Source organism: Vespula pensylvanica, chromosome 21 (assembly GCF_014466175.1).
Source record: "Vespula pensylvanica isolate Volc-1 chromosome 21, ASM1446617v1, whole genome shotgun sequence".
Classification (NCBI taxonomy): Eukaryota; Metazoa; Arthropoda; class Insecta; order Hymenoptera; family Vespidae; genus Vespula; species Vespula pensylvanica.
Window position 1 is genome coordinate 3,309,907 of NC_057705.1, and position 20,755 is coordinate 3,330,661.

At 35.3% G+C, this 20,755-nt stretch overlaps 1 protein-coding gene across 4 annotated transcripts in view; it reads right to left on the reverse strand.

Moving 5' to 3' along the window:
* The window catches only part of LOC122636273 (serine/arginine repetitive matrix protein 2-like), a 241,813-nt gene that overhangs the window by 56,572 nt on the left and 164,486 nt on the right, over positions 1–20,755 (reverse strand). For 3 of the 4 annotated variants that reach the window (XM_043827316.1, XM_043827320.1, XM_043827319.1), the window contains exons 3-7: positions 3,533–3,910; positions 2,271–2,583; positions 1,204–1,446; positions 947–1,101; positions 3–872 (exon numbers count right to left, since the gene is read on the reverse strand). In XM_043827316.1, the coding sequence (XP_043683251.1) occupies positions 3–872; positions 947–1,101; positions 1,204–1,446; positions 2,271–2,583; positions 3,533–3,910 (1,959 nt within the window). The remainder of the gene's footprint in view (positions 1–2; positions 873–946; positions 1,102–1,203; positions 1,447–2,270; positions 2,584–3,532; positions 3,911–20,755) is intronic. The other variant, XM_043827317.1, reaches the window with a different exon arrangement.

The window sequence follows — 20,755 nt, forward strand, 5'->3', positions numbered from 1 at the left end:
ACCTAGAAGATTGTGGTGATTCCTGCGGCTGTGTAGTACTAATTGGATACAATTTTCGTTGATTACGTTCGCGATCCAAGTACAATACACTCTCTGAAAGATGTCGTTGCGGTGTCTGTACCCTAGCGCTATAAGCGATTAACTGTTTGTTGCACTGTACGCCGTTCGATTGGCTAACATCGGACATGGATCCATGAAGAGGATCCCATCCGTCAGGACTTTGTGGACTCGTAGGCACAACTTGTCTGGTTGGACTTTGCGGCATGGGTTGAGAGACCGATCTATATTTATCACCGTCCAATGTAACAGAACCATCCCACGGATGGTTACTTTGCGATCTATCAAGAGAATCTTCGTCGATACTAGATTCTTGCCAATTGCTGTCTCGAACGGTCGATGATTGACAAATGTCTCCGACAGAGGCAGAAGCCACGCAGTGTCCTATAACTGCTGGTAAACTCGCTCTAGTCTGTGCTTGTTTATTTCGATCGTTCATAGAAGCCTGCCATTTGTCCGGCCACTTTTCACTGTGCCTTCCTTTCGTCGTTGGCGATAAACCGCTCGTACTGACGTCACTCATAGAATCTTGCCACTTCTCATGACAGACGTTACTCGATTTCTGAGTCATCATCCCACCATTGACGCTACTGACGTCGGACATCGAGCCATGATGCCACCTGTCCGAAGTACTCTGTCTCGCTGGTAAACCACTAGAAACGCTGACGTCGGACATCGAACCGTGCCATTTTAACGTTTCACTACTGGAAGCACTTCCGCTAGACGTTGTCACCACACTGTCTCTGCCCTCTCTCGAAGTATCTTCCCAAGAAGGAGTAGATCTTTGCGCCACGGCTTCGCTGTCTCTTCGAAGTCTGCGTAAGATGATGATTTCATTGAAACAGATCGATACATCACAGTTATATAAATGACAACACATTGAAGTTACCTGTCGAGAAAAGGTGTATTGGTCGTGGAATCCACGCTGGAAACGTAACTGTGATAGCCTTCGGATTGTGCGTAACTGGCCTGTTGCGAATGCTGGACCCTCGTGTATTCTTCCAAACCCGCTTGCGTTAATGCCGTTTCTCTGTACAAATCCACCTAATTCGAATAAAATAGAGATAATTTGTCAATATAAAATTTCTTTGAAAAGCTCGTGTATTATTTTTTGTGATATCAGGAATAAAGATTGAAATAAATTACCTGGGATACTTGAGGATCTTGATAGCTTCTAACGTAAGCTTCGAGATCCGCATGGCTAAGAGTCTGAGCCGATTGTTGTTCTCTTTCCGGTGGCGATGGAACGACGTATTCCGCGTCTCCTAATGCCTTGCCTTCGCGATCTACGCGAGGCCACAAACGTGGCTCATCCTCGACGCTCTTTCTGTTACGCGACTCGAAAGTCTCCGCTGGTATTTTCTCACAACGTTCCATAACCGTTTTCAGCTGTAAAAGAGACACTCGTGTTAGCTCGTGCTGTACTAAACTTTCCTTGAGCGATCAAAGGCTTTCAAGCCGATACGATTTACTTGTTTATTTTATCTACAACCAAGCTATCTCTTAGTCATCCTACTCAACCAGAGGTGTCTTTGCTACATCAGTGTAACAAAGAGAAGCACTAAGTCTATATCTAATTGCAGAGACGCGCGATCGGAGAGTCGAGCAAAGAGACAGTTTGCTCCCAAACTGTGGATTCACTTTTAGCCGATGACGATGTTTCTAGCGTGTGATTACGTCATCGAGAGAAAGGAGAATGTGCGTGTAGAGATTTAATCGACGCTTTCGAAGCAGGTAAAATTGACGAAAGTTTTGCGGTATTGTGACTCAATATACGAAAGGTTCTATATATCTCGATATTAACAGCGAGTAAACGATAGCGGTCGGATATTACGATGGAAGGATATCTTCTTTTTACCGAGACTCGACAACGGTCTGAAAACAACTGACGTAGCGAGATTCATGAACCTCGAGAAACAATTCCAGCAGTTTGGCTGATGTAAACAGAGCGGATTATTTAAGCAAAGTTTGGTAATCAAAGTATCATCGAACAATAGAAATTCTTCTGGAATATACGTTGACGTTTTTCGATAAGAATTCTTCAATATACTTTTTGGTAATAACTTATACAACCTTGGGATTATAAAACTGTGGATACTACTTATCTGATGATTTATGCAAATATCACTCGGCTTGTGTTGTAATTGAATGTGTAAAAATTGAAAGAAACGAACGTATAGGAAAGCTGGGAATAAATGTACCAATAGAATTACCTGCTGAGTGAAGGCTGGATTAGGTCTCTTTGTATGAGGTCTGGTATATTGAGCTGGTTTCTCTTTCGGATAATTGGTGTGATCGGTCCAAGATTTGGAGCGGTGCGATCCGTTGTGACTTAAATTGTGAATGTCTTCGTCAGGATGTCGTTCCGGGGCGCTTGGCCAAGATGGATATTTTTCGTGTCCTGGACCATAGCAGACACCTTTGAGACTGGACGCGTCTCTGACCGGTGGTGTTGGCGGTGGCGAAGCTTCGTCCCTTTCGTTGAGAGCAAGAGTGAAACTGTCGAATCCAAGAGTCTCGCTATACCTAACAGATTCAAGAGTTGTTGTGTTTCTTTCTTTCTTTTTCTTTTTCTTTTTTTTTTTTTTTTTACATATCATTCGAGTCGATTTCAACGAAGAATAAAAATGAAAGGATATTAATTAGTAATAAATATCGAGCTTGCACGAGAGAACGATGTATAATCATCAATGTCATTGACGAATCGTTTATCAAGCGAATACCGGCAAAACATATAATTGATAAATTCATATAATTCATTTCGAATATCGATTATGCCTTTGTGCGAAAAGCAATCAATTTCGAAGAGAACATAAACACTACAATAAAGCGACGTCTTTGCATCGTTCTGCGTGGGAACAAATACGAATGAATACGACGAGACTTGTTATTAGCGCTTAACGCGATGAATCACTTATGATACGTGGTAATCCCGACAGCGAGCGAGCGCGTTCTTATACGGTGTCATTGAACCACTTTATTACCAGGATATGTGCACGCCGCATAATTTATGGAATAGTCAATAAGTTCGATGTAACTGGAAGCGCAGCAGGACGGAGACCGTAGACCGACCTACAATTATCTCGACTTTTCTTTCCTCCTCGGTTTCAATGTTATTAATACTGGAATAACGACCTTAACAAGCGAAATTATCATAAGACAAATTACGTCCTACCGCGATGATTCCTGGATTATGTAAGCGAACGCGAAGACTACGAGATGAAAAAGAGAGTAGAAATCGTTCATTTATCGACTACTCGATTCTTCTTCGTTCCAAGAGATTCGTTTTTACGTGAACTATAACTCGACCGATCTAAAGTTCATTCCACTTGCTAGCAATTATCGGATATGTAGGTTAGGCTCTTCTTGAAATTTAATTCTCTACTCTCTACTCGATCAAGGATACATATTTATAGATATACATCGAATTAACGAGAAGGTGATTATTAAAGATAATATTTAAATAGACGTGTACCCGCTGTCGTTCTTATAGCCCGGAGTATTTTTCTTGTTATTCTCGTTGTAACCGGCAATCGCTGTCTTTTTGTTGCCGACGTTGTTATTGCCTTCGTGTTCGTTTTCCGTTGACCTCCTGCCGTCGTTTCTTCGACGATAGTATTGGTTAGACGGCACCGTCCTGGACGGACTCTTCTTAAGGCCATAGCCTTCCTGAGTATACGACGTGGTACCCTTGAAATTGGTAGTCTCGTTGTCATGCCCGTGGTTCGTATACTTGTAGGTCCCCGAGGGACAGGAAGGTGGACCTGGGGCCTCATCCTGTACACGATATCCTGGTGGCGACGGTTGCAATTCCGTCATCGTGTAACCGACGTCCCCGCCATCCGGGATACACCTACGACACAGACAACGAAAAAATAAATCATCGTGAGCTTTATGCTATTCGTATATTTTTATATATTTTCGTACTATTTGTACGTTTGTTTGTTTCTTTTTTCATTAAATTTTATAATTATTTTAAAATATATTTGAATATTGTTGTAATAAAATTAGTATATATATATTTATGTATTACGAATAATATATCATGCCAGTTTTATATCATCATGGTAACGCTTTCATAAAAGTTTTACGACAAAAAAGTCTTTACCATCGCATTCAATGGCAGTGAGTAGATTTCACTGTGCTAATTCTTCATTTATTAGAATTGTATTTTTATCTGTATTTATCGTATATATATAATTAATTGAGATATTTATATTCATAATTGAAAATATGAGATATAATTAAATATCCTTGATGAATGATGATTGTTAAATAATACTCGTTAAATAACAACATATAATGATAATTAGATCGGTTGAATCGATAAATTTCCAAAGGGATTATTTCCATTCGTAATAGTAGACAATAAGAGAAATTTAGTACGCCTTAAATTTACCTAGATTTATAACTTTTATATAATTCAAAAATTAAAAAAAGAAAAATGTCAACGATTTTCATATATCAGATAATAAATTTAAGATAGCCTTTAGGTAAAATTTTGAATTCTTACTACATCAGTCTCTTCGAATCAAATATATTCTTCCCAAAGAAGGTCCTCATTATCATCGTCATCATCATCAAAAGTTATCAAGATATTCACGTTCTCGGGTTTAAATGACTCACCCAATCGTATTTTATATATGTATTATTTCTAATATATTTTATCGAAGTAAGAGTTTTACGATCTACCATCTCTAAGTTCTTAAGTTACGTCTTTAGTCGAATTAAGACCAGCTACAAATCGTATATCGTTAAACTTTAGAAATAAATCAAGGTGTAACGAAAAGTAAGGTAAAATCTGACAAGATTAATGTACAAATGTAACGATCAAAAATAGTTAAGGAAGATCGGTTGGTCCAGATATATCGAGTTATATAAAGAGCAAAGCAAACGCGATTATATCGTTGAGAATAAATGCATGCGAGGCCTTTTAAACGATGGATTACGAAGCGACGAATTTAAAAGGCAGGGTATATCAGGTATGAAATTCTTGGAAAGCTTTACTCGGCTCGGGTGCGAACATGGTTCGCGTACAGGTAGTATGTACATACCATAAGAATCAATTTGTTCGCGGATTGAATTACATTATCTGCCGGTAAGCGTGAGCTTGTAGAACTGGATGGAAGGCGTGTCGGTTGAGACGATAAAGTCCATGGAAACTTCATAGGACTGGTTACTTAACCTTTAAGTAAGAGAGAGAGTCAAAGTACGGGCGCCGTGGCAGGAGGAAAAGGAGGAGGAGGAGGTGGAGAAGCAATAATCGGCGTTAATGACAGCATTAGCATGATCGACGAAGTCGATACATTGTTCTCTTCAGGAGTTAGACTACGTTAAGGGGTGTTGAGAAGCAAGAACGTGCCCGATCTTGTATGCCACGCCTTCGTTACTACCGATTGAGCCAGCTCCATTACGTCAATCTTTCATTTCGGTGATGTTTAACATATTGACTGTCACGGTGGTTATCCGTAACCACCTCCTATATTCTCATTGTCAGTGGTGGAGCCATAGTAGATATTGATCAATGACCGGTGTCTACTACAATCGTAAAATTAATTACTACAATGTTATTCGATAAAAAATTGAAAGTAAGGCAAACATCTAAAATAAAAAGGGTCTTAATTAATGATTCTTGTTAATAATGTTTGTTTTTTATATAAATGGAATAACGAAACTATAAATAGAAAAACGTTTTATTTGTATGCTTATAAAGTATATGTAAATAATATTATTTACACTGATCCAGACGTTAACAAACGTGATATTTTACGATCATTAAATTTTTTGACGAACTGTATTTAAACAGTAGATATAAATAAAATGTGGGATTGACTGTTGTTATCCTTATAATACGATGTTCCTTCTTTTGTGTAAATTTTTGTAACTTTTGTTTGAAAAGTTTAACATTTTTAGTCGACTCATGAATTGTTAAGAGTAACCGAATTGATTATGTATGACCATCGATGAAATAAACGCTCTATTGATAAGAGTAAACTCTCATTTAATCATATTACACGTATATAATTATTAAATTGAAAATTTTACTTTGACTCGCGAAGTGAAACGTAGAAAAATCGTTTGGGCGGTAAACATGTTAACATTTGGATGAATCAAAAGATTTCTCAATACACGAAAATAAAAATCACGATGAGAGGAGCGTCGAAGGATCGGTTCGATATAAATACGATCGTAATTCGATTTCATCCGGCGAAAAATTTAGGACGATCGTATGTTGCGTACAAGGAAGACGGTGACGGACGCGTTTCGGACGAACAATCGCCGATAAATCATCGAAATGGATCGTACGTATCGAGATACGAAAAGATCGTCCCAGATTTTTTATTCATCGATGGCCCAACCAACCATATCCCGAATCTTCGAATACAATCGCAGTCGTTATTCCTGAGAGAGGATCAAGATCGATGACATTATGCGTCAAGGGATCTCGTATCGTCTTACGAGCAACGTTTTAATATCGTTTGTTATCTTCTTGACGACGACAACGACAATGAGAACGATGAGAACGATGACGATTCATCGAGTGTGAACGTAAAGCTTTTCGAACGTGTAAAAGGAATATAAATAACATTTACACCGTGACTTTGAACTTTAAGAATATAATATTATATGAGAATAGCTGTATTAAGGAACGGGGAAAAAGAAAATTAAAGAGTTTCGCAACGAACGCTAATAACCGAGAGACTAATGCGAATATTTTGCAACGATCGCACAAACATGGAAAGATACATATATAGCTACGGATATATACGTGAGTACTTACTACGTACTACGGGAGCAAAATCAGTATTAAAATATCTAATATACGAGAAGACGTTCGTAAATTATCGAGAGTTCGTAGGTTTTAATTGGAACGGGAGAATTACGAAAAGGGCCGAGAAGGTAAGTTCCTCGGCGATTTTACGAGTAAACGGAGAAAATAATAAAGTATTAGGCTTTAATGTAGCGATAAAATTGCAAGAAGAAGAAAAAGAAGAAGAAGAAGAAGAAGAAGAGAAGATGGCGAGAAGGAATGAAGGTGTTTCTCGTCAAGATCTGTACAACGTAATCGTTTTAAAGATCTTTGCTAAGAGAAAGATACATTTTCCATCAAAGTTATTAATAAAAATCTGTATAAACGAATTCGGCAATAAATCCAATGTAAATTCGAGAGATCGAGGGGTATTAGAAATTCTCGATCACGGTGTACGTTAAATTAGATTTGTCGTGGTAGACGTGTCAGTAGTTTTGCATAATAAGAGTAGGGGAAGGGTAGGATATATAAGACAAAGTTTATGATCATTAAAAAGTTAAACGGATGGCTTGCATAACAGGGAGAAGAAAAATTTCAACATTCTTACTATGGTTGGTACGTCGTTCTATCTTAAATCTTTTTTATTTTATTTATCTTTCCCTTGCTCCGTTTCCGTCTCAGAGTCTCATCATCGATCATAATCTATCTTCATGAATCTACAGAGCGAGAAGATAACATAGGAGTCGTCGTCATCGTCGTCGTCGTCGTCGTCGTCGTCGTCGTCGTCGTCGTCGTCGTCGTCGTCATCGTCATCGTTCCTCGTCGTTCTCTGAATAAATTTCACCGGACGTTTATCTCTCACAGTGCTCCGTGGACCGAGATAAAATACGATCTCGATTACGTTCGTGTCCTCCTCCGTGTACAGACTTAATAAAGTCAGGACCAAACGCAAGCCGCTCGCGTTTCAATCCACGTAACTACATAGTATATACATACGTATGTTAGTACTTTCTTACTTACTTACTTACTCACTTACCTACGTTGTATAATAATACCTACGTACGATGAATCTTATGTACGTTGCACATTGGAGTTTCTCCGAAAATGTGACGTCACCGTCGAGAAGTTAAGCACAGAGAGTGAGCGCAATGAGGAAAAGGATTCCGTTATATAACGCTTTTGAAACTTCGTAGAAATACGACGAACTTGGATAGAAGGACAGTTGGTACGACATTTGACAAATTTTTCATGCTTGGAAAGGTGTTGCTTCGGAGTTTTCCTTTTAACGTTTAAACGTGCGAGACTCGATCATCGGATACTATTCCACGGGTAGCATTAGCCGACGATGAATGGCCAGAATGTTGCATTGGTGCTATGACGATGGTGCAACTCGCATGCCAGCACGCTGTTAGAAGAAAAGAATTTGCTTCGCCGACTCGCCAAGGCTCTCAGGTTTCCGCGAAATCACGCGTTTAGAAGTCAAATAAATGGGTGGTTCGTCCATTAAGATCACGTTTTTCGTGCCCCTAAATCACACCCTTTTAATTGCCACTTGTCCAAGAGCTGGTCGTGAGTTCTTCCTTCGTTCATGGTTATTCCTCTCTAACGTGGAGGTTTAATATACCCTTACCTTTTCCCGCATTAAATTCTAGCATCTTACGACTCGATTTGGCCACCGACCGACTCGACGTTGTCTCCTTGTCAGAACGTTTGTCGACGTTTCGTGTTAATTTCTTTTTCTTTCTTTCTTTCTTTCTTCCTTCTTTTCTTTTCTTTTCTTTTTTTTTTTATTTGAATTTATAAGAACGTTAACGACTCCAACGTTTCCCTTTTTCAGTCTTGTTCTAACGCATTTTTCTTGCGTTTTAAGAGACACGAGAATTAATCGAGCAGCGTGAGCACACTGGCCGAACGAGTCGTTGCTACTCGATTAATGCACACGAATGCATTCACCAAAGGACAATACCTACGTTGGAAGCATGTAAGTCGTGCACCAACGACGATCCACTTCGTTAATGTTCTCCATGCTTGGTGCCGCTTCCTAAAGAATTACATGAGCCAACGAAAGTACTTGGAGGGGGCAGAACGAGGGAGTATCCAAAGAAAAGAACCACGCCCTTATCCGTGATCCACAGAGGCAAATAAGAGGATGAAGAGAAGGAGAGAGAATCCGTACATAGGTCTCTCTCTCTCTCTCTCTCTCTCTCTCTCTCTCTCTCTCTCTCTCAGTCTTTCGCTCTCGCTCTTTCTCTCGTGAGCGAGGAACATGTTACGTCACATAATTAATGCGCGTCGGGTTCGTTGACTGGTAACTCAGCGTGTACGTGTAATTCCGGGGAACCATCGTGTGCCATATGAACCAAGAGGAGGAGAATCTTTGGGCAAGAGAGGACCGAGTCAAACTCGTTTCAACATAATTCAGCAACGTAAATCTCTCTCCTGTTGGTTGGCGAATCTGCATCCAAATATATGTACATACCGGGTGAGTCAGTTAAAACTCCAAGTATTTATGTATGTATATCTCGATAACTTTTGATGATAGAGAATTTTTTTCCCGAAGTCTATTAAACTGTTATTCGGTGAGATTATAGATTCTTTAACATGGATACGTGAAATTTATTTTGATTTAAAATAAAATCGTAGGACCGATAACTGGAAATTTTGAATATATTAAAGAATTGTAAAAAAAAAAAAGAATCATGAGGTATGATGATAATATCTTTTTAATAGGAGTGAGGAACAAATGATTTATTTATTCCGTTATAACGAGAGAAATAAAATCTTCCTAACGAGTTGACTCCATTTCCTTGGTTAACAGGTTAAAGTAACAGTATATGTTAAATACAAATTGATATTGTTATTAGAATATAAACTCGAAAACCATTGAATATGTTGAACGACCAATAGTATAGATAACTAAGCTTATAGTATTAATGTAACATATTTTGAATTTTTCTTTATACGTATTACAAATTTCGTATATGAAAAATATTGAGTTCCATTTAAAGAAATGTCAATAATCCTCATATATCGAGATATATGATCTTCAAGTAAAATTTCTTAATGTTGCTATAAATAAATAAATACTTTTTTCTGAGAAATTTTTTTCTATCATCAAAAGTAACCGAAAAATAATAACGCTTCTAATTTCAAGTGACACTCGTTGTATATTTAAAGAAACCCGATAGTTTTAAGAACGGTTTAAAAACACATTTCAATAATGATATTTGATAAGTGTTGATAATCGAGAAATACGTTTGTCACTGACAGAACGAGACGATAATATTTCCGTACGCTTTTTAATATTCAATACTCGACTCGACTTTGTTCGATTGGGATCGAAGAAATGGAGATGAGTGCCTATGTGTATATGTATGTGTATGTATGTGTGTCTGTGAAATTTATTTTGATTCAAAATAAAATGATAGGATTAAAGACTGGAAACTGGATATATTAATGAATTATGAAAAAAGGGAATTATGAAATATAATAATGTTTTTTATACAATTTATATATACATATAAATTATATTATAAATTTATTATAAATTTAATATATACGAATATATATATATTATATATATCACATATATAATAAATATATATATGTGTGTGTGTGGTTACAAAAGGAAAATAATAAAAAGACGAGGAAGTCTCTTTTCTTCCACTTGGAATTATGATGCTGCCTGGAGCAGGACACCGCGTTGGCGTTCGGCGTTGGAGTCATGCTCGAGAGAAGTTTTGCGTGGGTCCTTGGTAGTCGTGAGCGATCTCGCATATGCACTCCGTCTCAACGGTAGCCATCACGATGACACGTCGCACGAAAATGCGAGTCGGGCGTGCATCTCGAATGCATCGGGAGATGGACCGTTCTTTTCAGTGGCGTAAGACACGTGAAACTTTCTGCCCTATCTATTTTTCCCATCTGAATTTGAATCGTTCTATCTTATCTTTCGAATTATCTTTTCCTTTTATTTACAATTCAAGCGGAAAAGTGAATTTCACTTACTCATCTAATTGTTTTATCTTAGTCGATGTATTTTATAATTGGTAAAATGGATAAATAATTGGTTAATTTTTTTTTTCATTCATTGCTGAATACTATATCTATAACTTATATATTGTTTTATGCGTTTTACATTGTAGGAAAATCAGGTTTGATTGAATAATTTTTTGTTCTGTTTATAATAATTAAACTAGACGACTTGATTCGAAATTGTAATATGTTTCGATAATAGTAAATTTGTTGTAGAATATATTTGGTTTGTAGAATATTATTACAAGTATTAAATCGGTGTTTTTATAAAATCACTTTTAATTTATAAATATTGTAATATGATTTTAATGGATCTTCTTTATATATTTGAAAAAGGTTTTTGGAATAAATTAGTCGAAGATAAACAAGTGTGAGATAGAATAATATGTTACAATCCTTTCGAGTTCGATCTTAAACTGGTTTTTTTTCGACGGATTTATTTATTGCGATGTTATTGCCGCGTCATCTCGATTTTATGCGATTTAACTCAGGCTTGGATAAGAACAAGACCGTCCGAGTTCCCCGTTAACTCCTCCGCTTGTAAATGCCATATTATATGTATACCGTGATTCGTCCACCATAAATCGTTCATCCGATCATTCGCATACGACTTTTCACCGTGATATTGGATTTTATTAAGGGCTACTCTGCGAAGCTACTTTATAAGCACACTTTTTCAAAACTCGTTTCTGCCGTTAAACGTGTGTCCCCCTCTTGCGGCACTGTTGAACATCGGCCAAGCGTTCGATCGTTAACTTTCAAACTTGCGGCTATTTTGATCACACCTTCGACATGTGTGGTCCTTGGGATCCATCCTTAACTCTTTGGATCTTATATATCGCCTATATATCTTTCTCTTTCTTTCTCTTTCTCTCTCTCTCTCTCTCTCTCTCTTCTTTAGTTTCATTCATATTAATTCCGTTTGTAAAAAAAAAAAAAAAAAAAAAAAAAAAAAAATAAATAAAGAGAAAGAAAAGAAAAAAAGAACGTGAGATTCGGTTTCATCAAATAGTCGAACGTTACGTCACCCAGTTACGGCTTTTGCGTAGAATCTTGATCGCCGAGAGATTAAACGATTACGCCAGTGAGCTCGAGTCATCGAGACGAGTGGGTAGGTAAATCGTTCGGAAAGGAAAGATCGCTTCCTACTAATTCAAACGCCTCGCCTAAAGCTTTGCGGTGAGTGTCAAGTATGTTGGCAACGTTGGAAAAAATCAAAGTCGTGCTGGTGTAATATCTGTGAACGTTCGAACTAAGCGTAAAGAATGATTTAGCTAATCCTTTCGTTACTTTCAAAGTTATTCCATCTCTGAGATATCTGCGTTCAAGAGCAGGTAGCAAACCGAGAGACACATCGGAAATTATCAGAAACGTTCGATACAAGTTACATGGCCTCATAATGGAGTCATTTTATTATCGTCCAGTCATGTAGATTTTTATCGAACCAGAGGTGGTACTTGCTAACGTCATTCCGTAAATGCTCGCAGAGCAGATTAAAGATCGTGAAGGTCGAGGCTTAAGAGAGCACTTAACGTAGCTCGATTATGTTGCTCCTTGGTCTTTTCCGTCCAATTAATTCTCTGCCCTCGTTGGCTCAACCTGGGGATGATGTTCCGTTGCTCGTGTCACGCGATCGTTTGGCTCTTTTAAGGGAAGGAGGATGTTTAACAGGAAACATTATCGACACAAGACGTTACTCGGACTCGAACTGATCTCGTTGTTTGTCAGATCGCGTGTTTCCTACTCTAACGGTTTCATTTATTGATCATGCTATACCTTGATTATCGAATAACGTTATGTTAACTGTTGGAAACAACGATTTAAAAGTAATTATATTAGAGGTTAACGATTAAATGTATTCAATATATAACAATAAAAATAATATGGAGAAACTTGTAAATCCTCATCAAGTGAAATCTTCATGTGACGAATCGAAAAATATTCGTTGGTTTTTATCGAAGATTAGGAGAAAAAGATATCTTTAGTAAACCAACAAGTCAGATAATAGAAAGTGCTATCTCTAGTGTCTTATATGGATCGGTACTGTTGAGTATCTCAAAAGTGGAAGAATGGGTCACTTATTATTGACGAAGCCTCAAAATTATTGTGATAAGGAAGTCTGCGGAAAAACTATGTCATTTTTATTTCCCAAGATAAATGTAATAGCTGAGTATCGTATCTTAAAAATGATTATAACCAATATGATCGCTAAATCTTCAACGGGAAAAATTATAATAATAATGTGAAATTTATTCAATAATTCCAACTTGTTCATGATAAATTTAAAAATGAATCAACGTAAAGTATAAATTTATCTTCTCGCTGGATTTTATTTTGTACAGACAACTTATTTTTTCGATTGCTGAGCGACATGCAACCATATATCCTATATCAGTTTAGTAAGTCTGCTGTATAAAATTTAATGAGTATATAATATATACATATTCCTTTCATCAGTAATCAGCAACTTTTTGAAGGCAACACTTAAGATAAAAAATGCAATCCCACGACTTTAGAAATATGTCATTTGGACTGACACGTGTAAGATTTTTATTTTTCTCATTGAAATGCAATTGTTTGCTCCAAACCATTTCAAGGTCAGAAGAATAGTACCCTAAAGTTATTTTTTTATAAATTATCGTACTATGAAAAAAAAATAGTATTCTATTTAAAGAAACATCAATGATCTAAGAAAAATTATTATCGATTAAAAATTAATTTCGAACAGTGTCAGAATTTTATTATGAAGAATTATTTTTCTTGTTCTTTTTTAGATCATATAGTACCTAGAAATTAGTTCAAGTTTAGACGTTTTACAATATGGTTGAATCTTAATTTATCTTATTCATATAATCTTCAAATAAAAATTTTGTAACTTAATAATTATTAATATATTCGTTTCACCATGATCGCGTCTCAGCCAACAGGTTTTATGGATCCAGTAAAATGTAGAAAATTTTTGATAAAATAAACAGAAAAATAAATTGAAGTTTAAGACGGAAGACAACAACTTTATAACATATATCGTAAACTTATCTAAATACATGAACATATATATATATATATATATATATATATAAATTAATTTACAATCAGCTGCTTAATCTTATGAGATATATTATAAATAAATTAGTCAACTAATCTGTTTGGATGTTCTTAGAAATTTAGGAAAAAGAAAAGAAAAAAAAAAGAAAAATCACAAAACGGACTGCCTATAAAACTCATAAAAGAGACTCGTTAAAGATGTTAATTAGTAAACACAGAAAGCAAAAAGATTTGAAAACCGAATTCATTAGAGAAACAGTAATAAAAATCTCATTCAAGAAATGGAAAAACAATCTTATTTAGAAGAAAGTAAAATAAAATGAAAAAGATTATTCAACGTCGATCATCTTGTTTAATGCATTATTTTTAATAGGCCACAATCAAAGAATTACATATGAGATCACTGTAAATCATTAACGAGATCGCATTTCAGATTGAAATCGTTTGACGCGTTTCAAAAGGGACGATCTTTATCTACAGACTTTGACGTAATAGAAAGGATTGGTTCGACCGGTCTGCGAGTTGATCAGCCTAGTCGGATCTATTCGCGTGACTCCGTGGGATGTATTAAAAGTAGAGCGAGGAAATAGCTTTCTCCGTTCTTTCCGCAAAGGCAAAGTTCCGAGTTTTTGTCCGGAAGGAGACGGTCGTCGACCGAAAGGAAAATTCATACGAAAAGTCGTGAAACTTCGACATGATGACAATACCGTTGTCCTTTCTTATGGGAACACCTGGTCGTGAGATCGTTTCACAATTCGACTTTCTCGACGTGTAGTTCATCTTTAACAATAGATCTAAGGATATTGATTGTGTATACCTAATTTTAGTTAAATCAAGTTTCTTTAAATTAAATCGTGTTTATTTAAAAAAAGACGTTTCATAAATCAAGTTTTAACTCTTTGTAATGTAGTGCAATTTACACATTTATGGTGTTTTTAATTTTTTATTTTATTTCATTTTTTGTCAGAAACTGATGTAAGATTTGAGCGTTATATCATTTCTTATTCTAGGAGTTAGTTTATGGAAACGTGAAGATTTTATATTTCAAATCAAGGTAGGTATTGTTTAAATTTATTTTGAAATAATAGATAACGATTACTTCATGCGAATATTATTGTTTCTGGTTTTTTAATTACTTCAGTAAACAAGAGTATCAATGTAGTAATTATAAAAGTATTTTTTCTCATGACTGTGAAGTATCTTTTCGCTCTATTCTTTATTTTAAGAAATTATTTAATGAAATATTAAATAATATAGCATTGATAATACTAATATATGTATGTAGATCTTATACGTATTATACCTCATAATGACTTCAAAATTGTATAATTCATTTTTCATTCAACTCATATCACTCTAATAAGTACTAATATTGCCAACTGCATATTTTTTTTATTTTCAATATTTCTGTTTATTTTATCTTGTAAAAATTATGTACTGACATTTTATAGTACGTCAAAATTCATAAAATACGTTCGAAGCTGACTAATAAAAATGTTGTAATATTCTTGGAGTGTTAACGATTAAGTAACATTATTTAAATTATAATTTAATTGATAATTCATATCTTATAAATAATATTTGGTAGTATCGTATCATTATTGAACACTTGACTGGTATTTAATCATAATCAAAAAACGTTGCATGTAAAAAATCTGTAATTTTTCGAAAGAGCATTTTAATCTTTCTCAAAGTCAAAATAATTAATAATTAATACTTTCATTCTTCTTAATCAATTCTTCCAAAAATACAAAAAAGAAAAAAATTATACAATAAAATCCGTCACTACCTCAACTGATTAATTTACTCCATGAGAAAGTTTAAAAAAAATCACTCGTAAAATTTTAACACACAGATTTAAAACATACGTTTTTCCAACCAGATATTCAATTGTCTTTAAGAAGAAAAAAAGAAACAAGTGTGAGCAATAAATACATAAAATGTATAAAAAGATTGGACGTATAATATATGCAACATAATTTTCTTTTCGTACGTTCGAAAATTTCAACTTGTCCCGTCGTTTATTATCAACGCGTAAGGACAAATTTCTTTTTCCTTTATCAAAGGGAAAACGAACGATCGAGAGAAGAACTCTTTACGGTGTCCATTCTCGTGGGCGACAGTGAGCGTACGTTTTCTCGTTTCGAAGTCGTGGAATGGATAAGACGAGTACCAGGATGGAGACACGGACGTAAAAGTATACCAAGCGGAAAACGTTGAGAAAAAGAAAGCAAAGGAAAAAAAGAAAACGAAAAAGATAAAAAAAAAACGAGAAGAAAAAAAAGGGCGAAGAGAAAGGAAGAAGAGGCGAGGGAGAGAGAGAGAGAGAGAGAGAGAGAGAGAGAGAGAGAGAGAAAGAGAGAAAGGACAAATCGACGAAATACGAGGTATCGCGCGGTCGCACGCGAGCAAGCGAGCGAGTAGATCGTAATTTCTTTCTCTTCTCGTTCGCACGAAGCGAGGGCCGATGTTCCCTTTCAAAACGCCCGGCCATAACTCGGAAGGCCCGTTTGGTGCTTTACGCGCTATACATTAAACCCGAGTAACAGACTTTCACGAGAAGAAATTCCCAACGAAACACCCTGGACTTCGATCGGGACGAACGTCGGAACGAAGGACAACGATGACGGCGAAGAGGAGGGCGTCTTTTTACAGAGAAAAAGGAGAAGGAGGAGAAGGAGAAGGAAGAAGAGGAGGAGAAGAAGGAGAAGAAAGAGAGGGAGGAAGAGGAAGAGGGTTAACGGTTCGTTGAACTAATTCTCGCGACGATGGAATCGTCTCGTTACGACGATAAACCTTCTATCTTCAAGATTCCCGGCTTATTATCCTCTCCACGGAATTATCCATCGTTGAAGGAATTTATATTGAAAGGAAAGCGAAATATACATGGGACTCACGTACCATTCTCAGATTCCAAAAGTGATCTCTCTTAGCGAGGAGGAATTAAGTATACGGATCTTATCGAGGCTACTCACCAGCGGACCAACAACGTTCAAGTCGGCATAAGTTCTACCATGGCACGTACCTTCACCAAGCGCGAAATGTGATCGACGTCAATCGGGATTCGATTCGGTCGTAATTTCTATCCGTTCGAAGCTCTCTCTCTCTCTCTCTCTCTCTCTCTCTCTCTCTCTCTCTCTCTTTCTTCCTCTCCTTTTCCTCTTATTTTTCAATCTTCCCTAGTAAGTATACCATATACCAGACGAAAGAAGTAACTGGAGATAAGAAGTATCTCTCCTTTTTTCTCCTATCAAGAAAGGAATCCTTAATATAAAAGGGACGTTGAAAAAAGAGAAAATAATAAAAAAGAAAAAGAAAATAAATCAATAAAAATCGATCGTTCGTCTCGTCTCGCGATTTCTCAGGAAGCTTTTCAACGCGCTAATTATCTTGGATCGCTGTAATTCGATACTTTAACGACTATCGTTAAATTTATCCCCGTGCAGGTGCACCTTCTTCTCTTCTATCTCGTTCGCGTTTCGTTTATTCGAGAACCGAGAATTCGTTCTATGTATTTTACGTACGTATATATATATATATATATGTATGTATATATACGTATGTTCACGTAAGTACACGTGAAAATAAATCTGCACGATCTCGAAGACACGTTCGAATCTATAAAGAGAGAGAAAGAGAGATAGAGAGGGAGAGATAGACAGGTAGACAGAAAGAGACGACACAACCGTTTGTAGATGCATGAAAAATTGGTGAGCTCATCCTCGGCATCTGAAGATCGATCGCACGATAATCCATTGTGTTTCTGCAATTCGTTTCTCGAATCGCGTCGTTCGACGAACGAACCCGATCGTTGACCCTTTTGCCAATCCCATAGGTATATCTTCTTCCTTTCTTTAAATGATTTCGAATCAACGTTTTGTATCTGACGACAGACGGCACGTCACTCTGATGCAACTGTATCACGAATTAAAGTGAATTTGTAGGGAACTTTAGTTGTAAAACTCGTTAAAACGTTTCATAGATTCCGTTGCGTTCGAAAAGGCTGCTCCTTCTTCTTTCGAAGAAATCTTAGTATCCCTCGCAACTTGTAGAAATGTTAAAAGTAACGGGTCTTACTCTCGTCGGCTAACCATTCGAGTTTTACAATTATGAATTTAGTCGATTTGGTCGAGTCGACGATTGAAACGGGTTCTTTCCAAGCGGCAAGAAGAATTACACGTCCACGATGACTCGCTATAGTATTTCAAATAAAGAAAACTTAGCGGGAAATCTCTTTTGAAATAGAAGCTAAACATTTTCCAACGCGATTTTGAAAACACGATTTTCTTACTGTACGTTCTAAAAAATTTTGGAACATTCAGAAAAAACAATTTCGAAAAGATCCAAACATTTTTCTACGACAAGCGAAGATGAAAATAAATATTGATTAATTTTGTTGTAAAAATTATTTATATTACTATTATACGTGTATCATTTTATTTTTATCATTATTTTGATATGAAATATTACGCGGCAAATAGAATCAAATTTGTATTTTAATTTTAATTTTCTCTCAATGTCACGAATTTTTCAAGTCATTAAAACTATTTCGAAATTCCTTTTTTTTTTACATAGAGAACATAAAATTTTCATGTAGTTATGTATTTTTCATATTCATCAAATAATAATACTTCGTTCCTCTCGTATAACACGATATGGATTTTCTATTAGAGGATATCCTAAGGTATAAAAGGATCGAGTTCAGTTCCCAAAAAAAATTCGTATATAAAATCTGAAACTTTTACGATTCACTTATAAATTTTATTTCACCCCGACGAAGTCACTTTATCTGTTATACCTATCATCCAGTATGTTCTCATCGTATTTGAACTCTTGCTAAACCGTTATGTAAAGATCCATCCGCATTCTGACGTATTTAAAAAGAAAGCTTATCACAGTAATGCTTTTGAAACTAACATATACCATTCTCCCTAGTACTCTTTTATAGTATACTTTTAACAATATAACAATTTCCATCATACGGAAGAGGATCGCAACTTTGCGATCGAACGCAACGATGCGTTCGTTGTATGAAACACCTCCATCGTGGAAACGCGAAAAGGCTCTCAGAGCTTGGCTTCGTGATTTGCACTGAGCTCTTTCCTCCCACGGCTCTAGTCGCTTATCTACACGTTACAACGCAATGCGAATTGAACCAGCGATTCTTCGTGTGCGTCCTCGCAAAGATGGAGAAAGAAAAAGCCAATGACAACGCACACGCGCAAATGCGTTTATGGAATTGTTGTATCCACGTATTGCGTACGATCGTCGATTGCTACATCGAGAGTTGGTACTATGATTTCCTGGAGTAACGGCCCGGGCCACTTTACGATTTTTTTCTGGTATTTTTTAAATGATTTCGAGAGAGAGAAAAAAAAAGAAAAAAAAGAAAAACAGAAGGAAAGAGGAAAACACAAGATTCTCAATTTGATTTGGACATTTTTAACTTTGTTTTTGTATAAGTCGTCAGTACGGCTGATTGGATTTTGATGAATCTTACGGGAAATGATAAATAATTCTTCTTTAAGATTAGTTTTATCAATCAATCAGTATTATTGGTCTCAATTGTCTTTATAGAAATTTCTATTTTATATCTCGTCATGTGTTTTCTCAAGTTGTTATGTCTTTTTTCTATTGTATACGTAGGATGAATTTTATAAATTTCTTTTTTCTTCTTCTTCTATATATAGTATATTATATTTCTGTAAACGGTAAATCGTTTTTTTTTTTTTAATTTCATATAAGACATATTAGATTGGCTAACAGTAGAGTGTATACAATATTTAATCAAACGGTAGATCATTTTTTAAATTAGGTTTTAGATATATTATGTTAGTCAATAGTATACTATATGATTAATAGTTATTATATCCGTGTTGACCCGTAAAACCGGATTCATTGAAAAAATTACATTACACAATAAATATGTTAATTTGATTAGGTGTGACTTGATTGATTTGTAGAAGTCGCGAAATGGAAAAAATTGTATAATCTCAGAAAGAAGCGCAAAAAGTAACGAAGTAAACAAAAAAAAAAAAAATACAAAAGAAAAAATTTAAACCACTTTTAGAAACAAAAAAATTTTCTTGAAAAAAAATAAATCAATTATTTGATTCAACTAAAATCTAATTAAAAATATACAATCTTTTCTAATTTATAAAAGTACCTAATAAAAAAAAAAAAAAAAAAAAATTAGCAGTAAGAGAAAATATCTACGTATATGTAATCTTATAAAATTACATAGTCATTATTCTTAATAATTATCCTGTAAAACTGAAAAATTATAAAATAAATAAAATAATCGAGAACTTACTTTTACCAACGTAATTGAAAAGTAACGATATAAGTAATTAAAATGAAAATAACGGATAATAAATTATACATATATATGAATAGTAAGTAAATAAATTCTGTATCTGACAATCTTCATATTATTTTTATCACTATTTAATTTGATTTTCTAAAATTATATTTATTATTTTTCGAATATCTTAGTTCTCTCGATCAATTTAAAAATCTTACAATTTATACGAGTAGACTTGTAGTGTGGGTAAGTTTATTACGTCGTAAGTATAAGAAAAATGATAACGTGTCTCGAATTACTCGTGTAGTAATACACGAAGAATGTTCAGGCAGTATTATTGAGAATTATTTCTTAATTAGCACAAGAATGCACGATTTCTATGAAATACTAAAATAAGTCGATCTCACAAGCATCCGTTTATATAGTTAAAACTATAAAAGATGAGTTAAAAAAAATGAGTATGGAGTAAACTGAACGAAATTGCATTCATAAACTATTGAAATTTAAATAACAAAATAAAATATATAGACCATGTATATAAATCGATACACACACACACACAG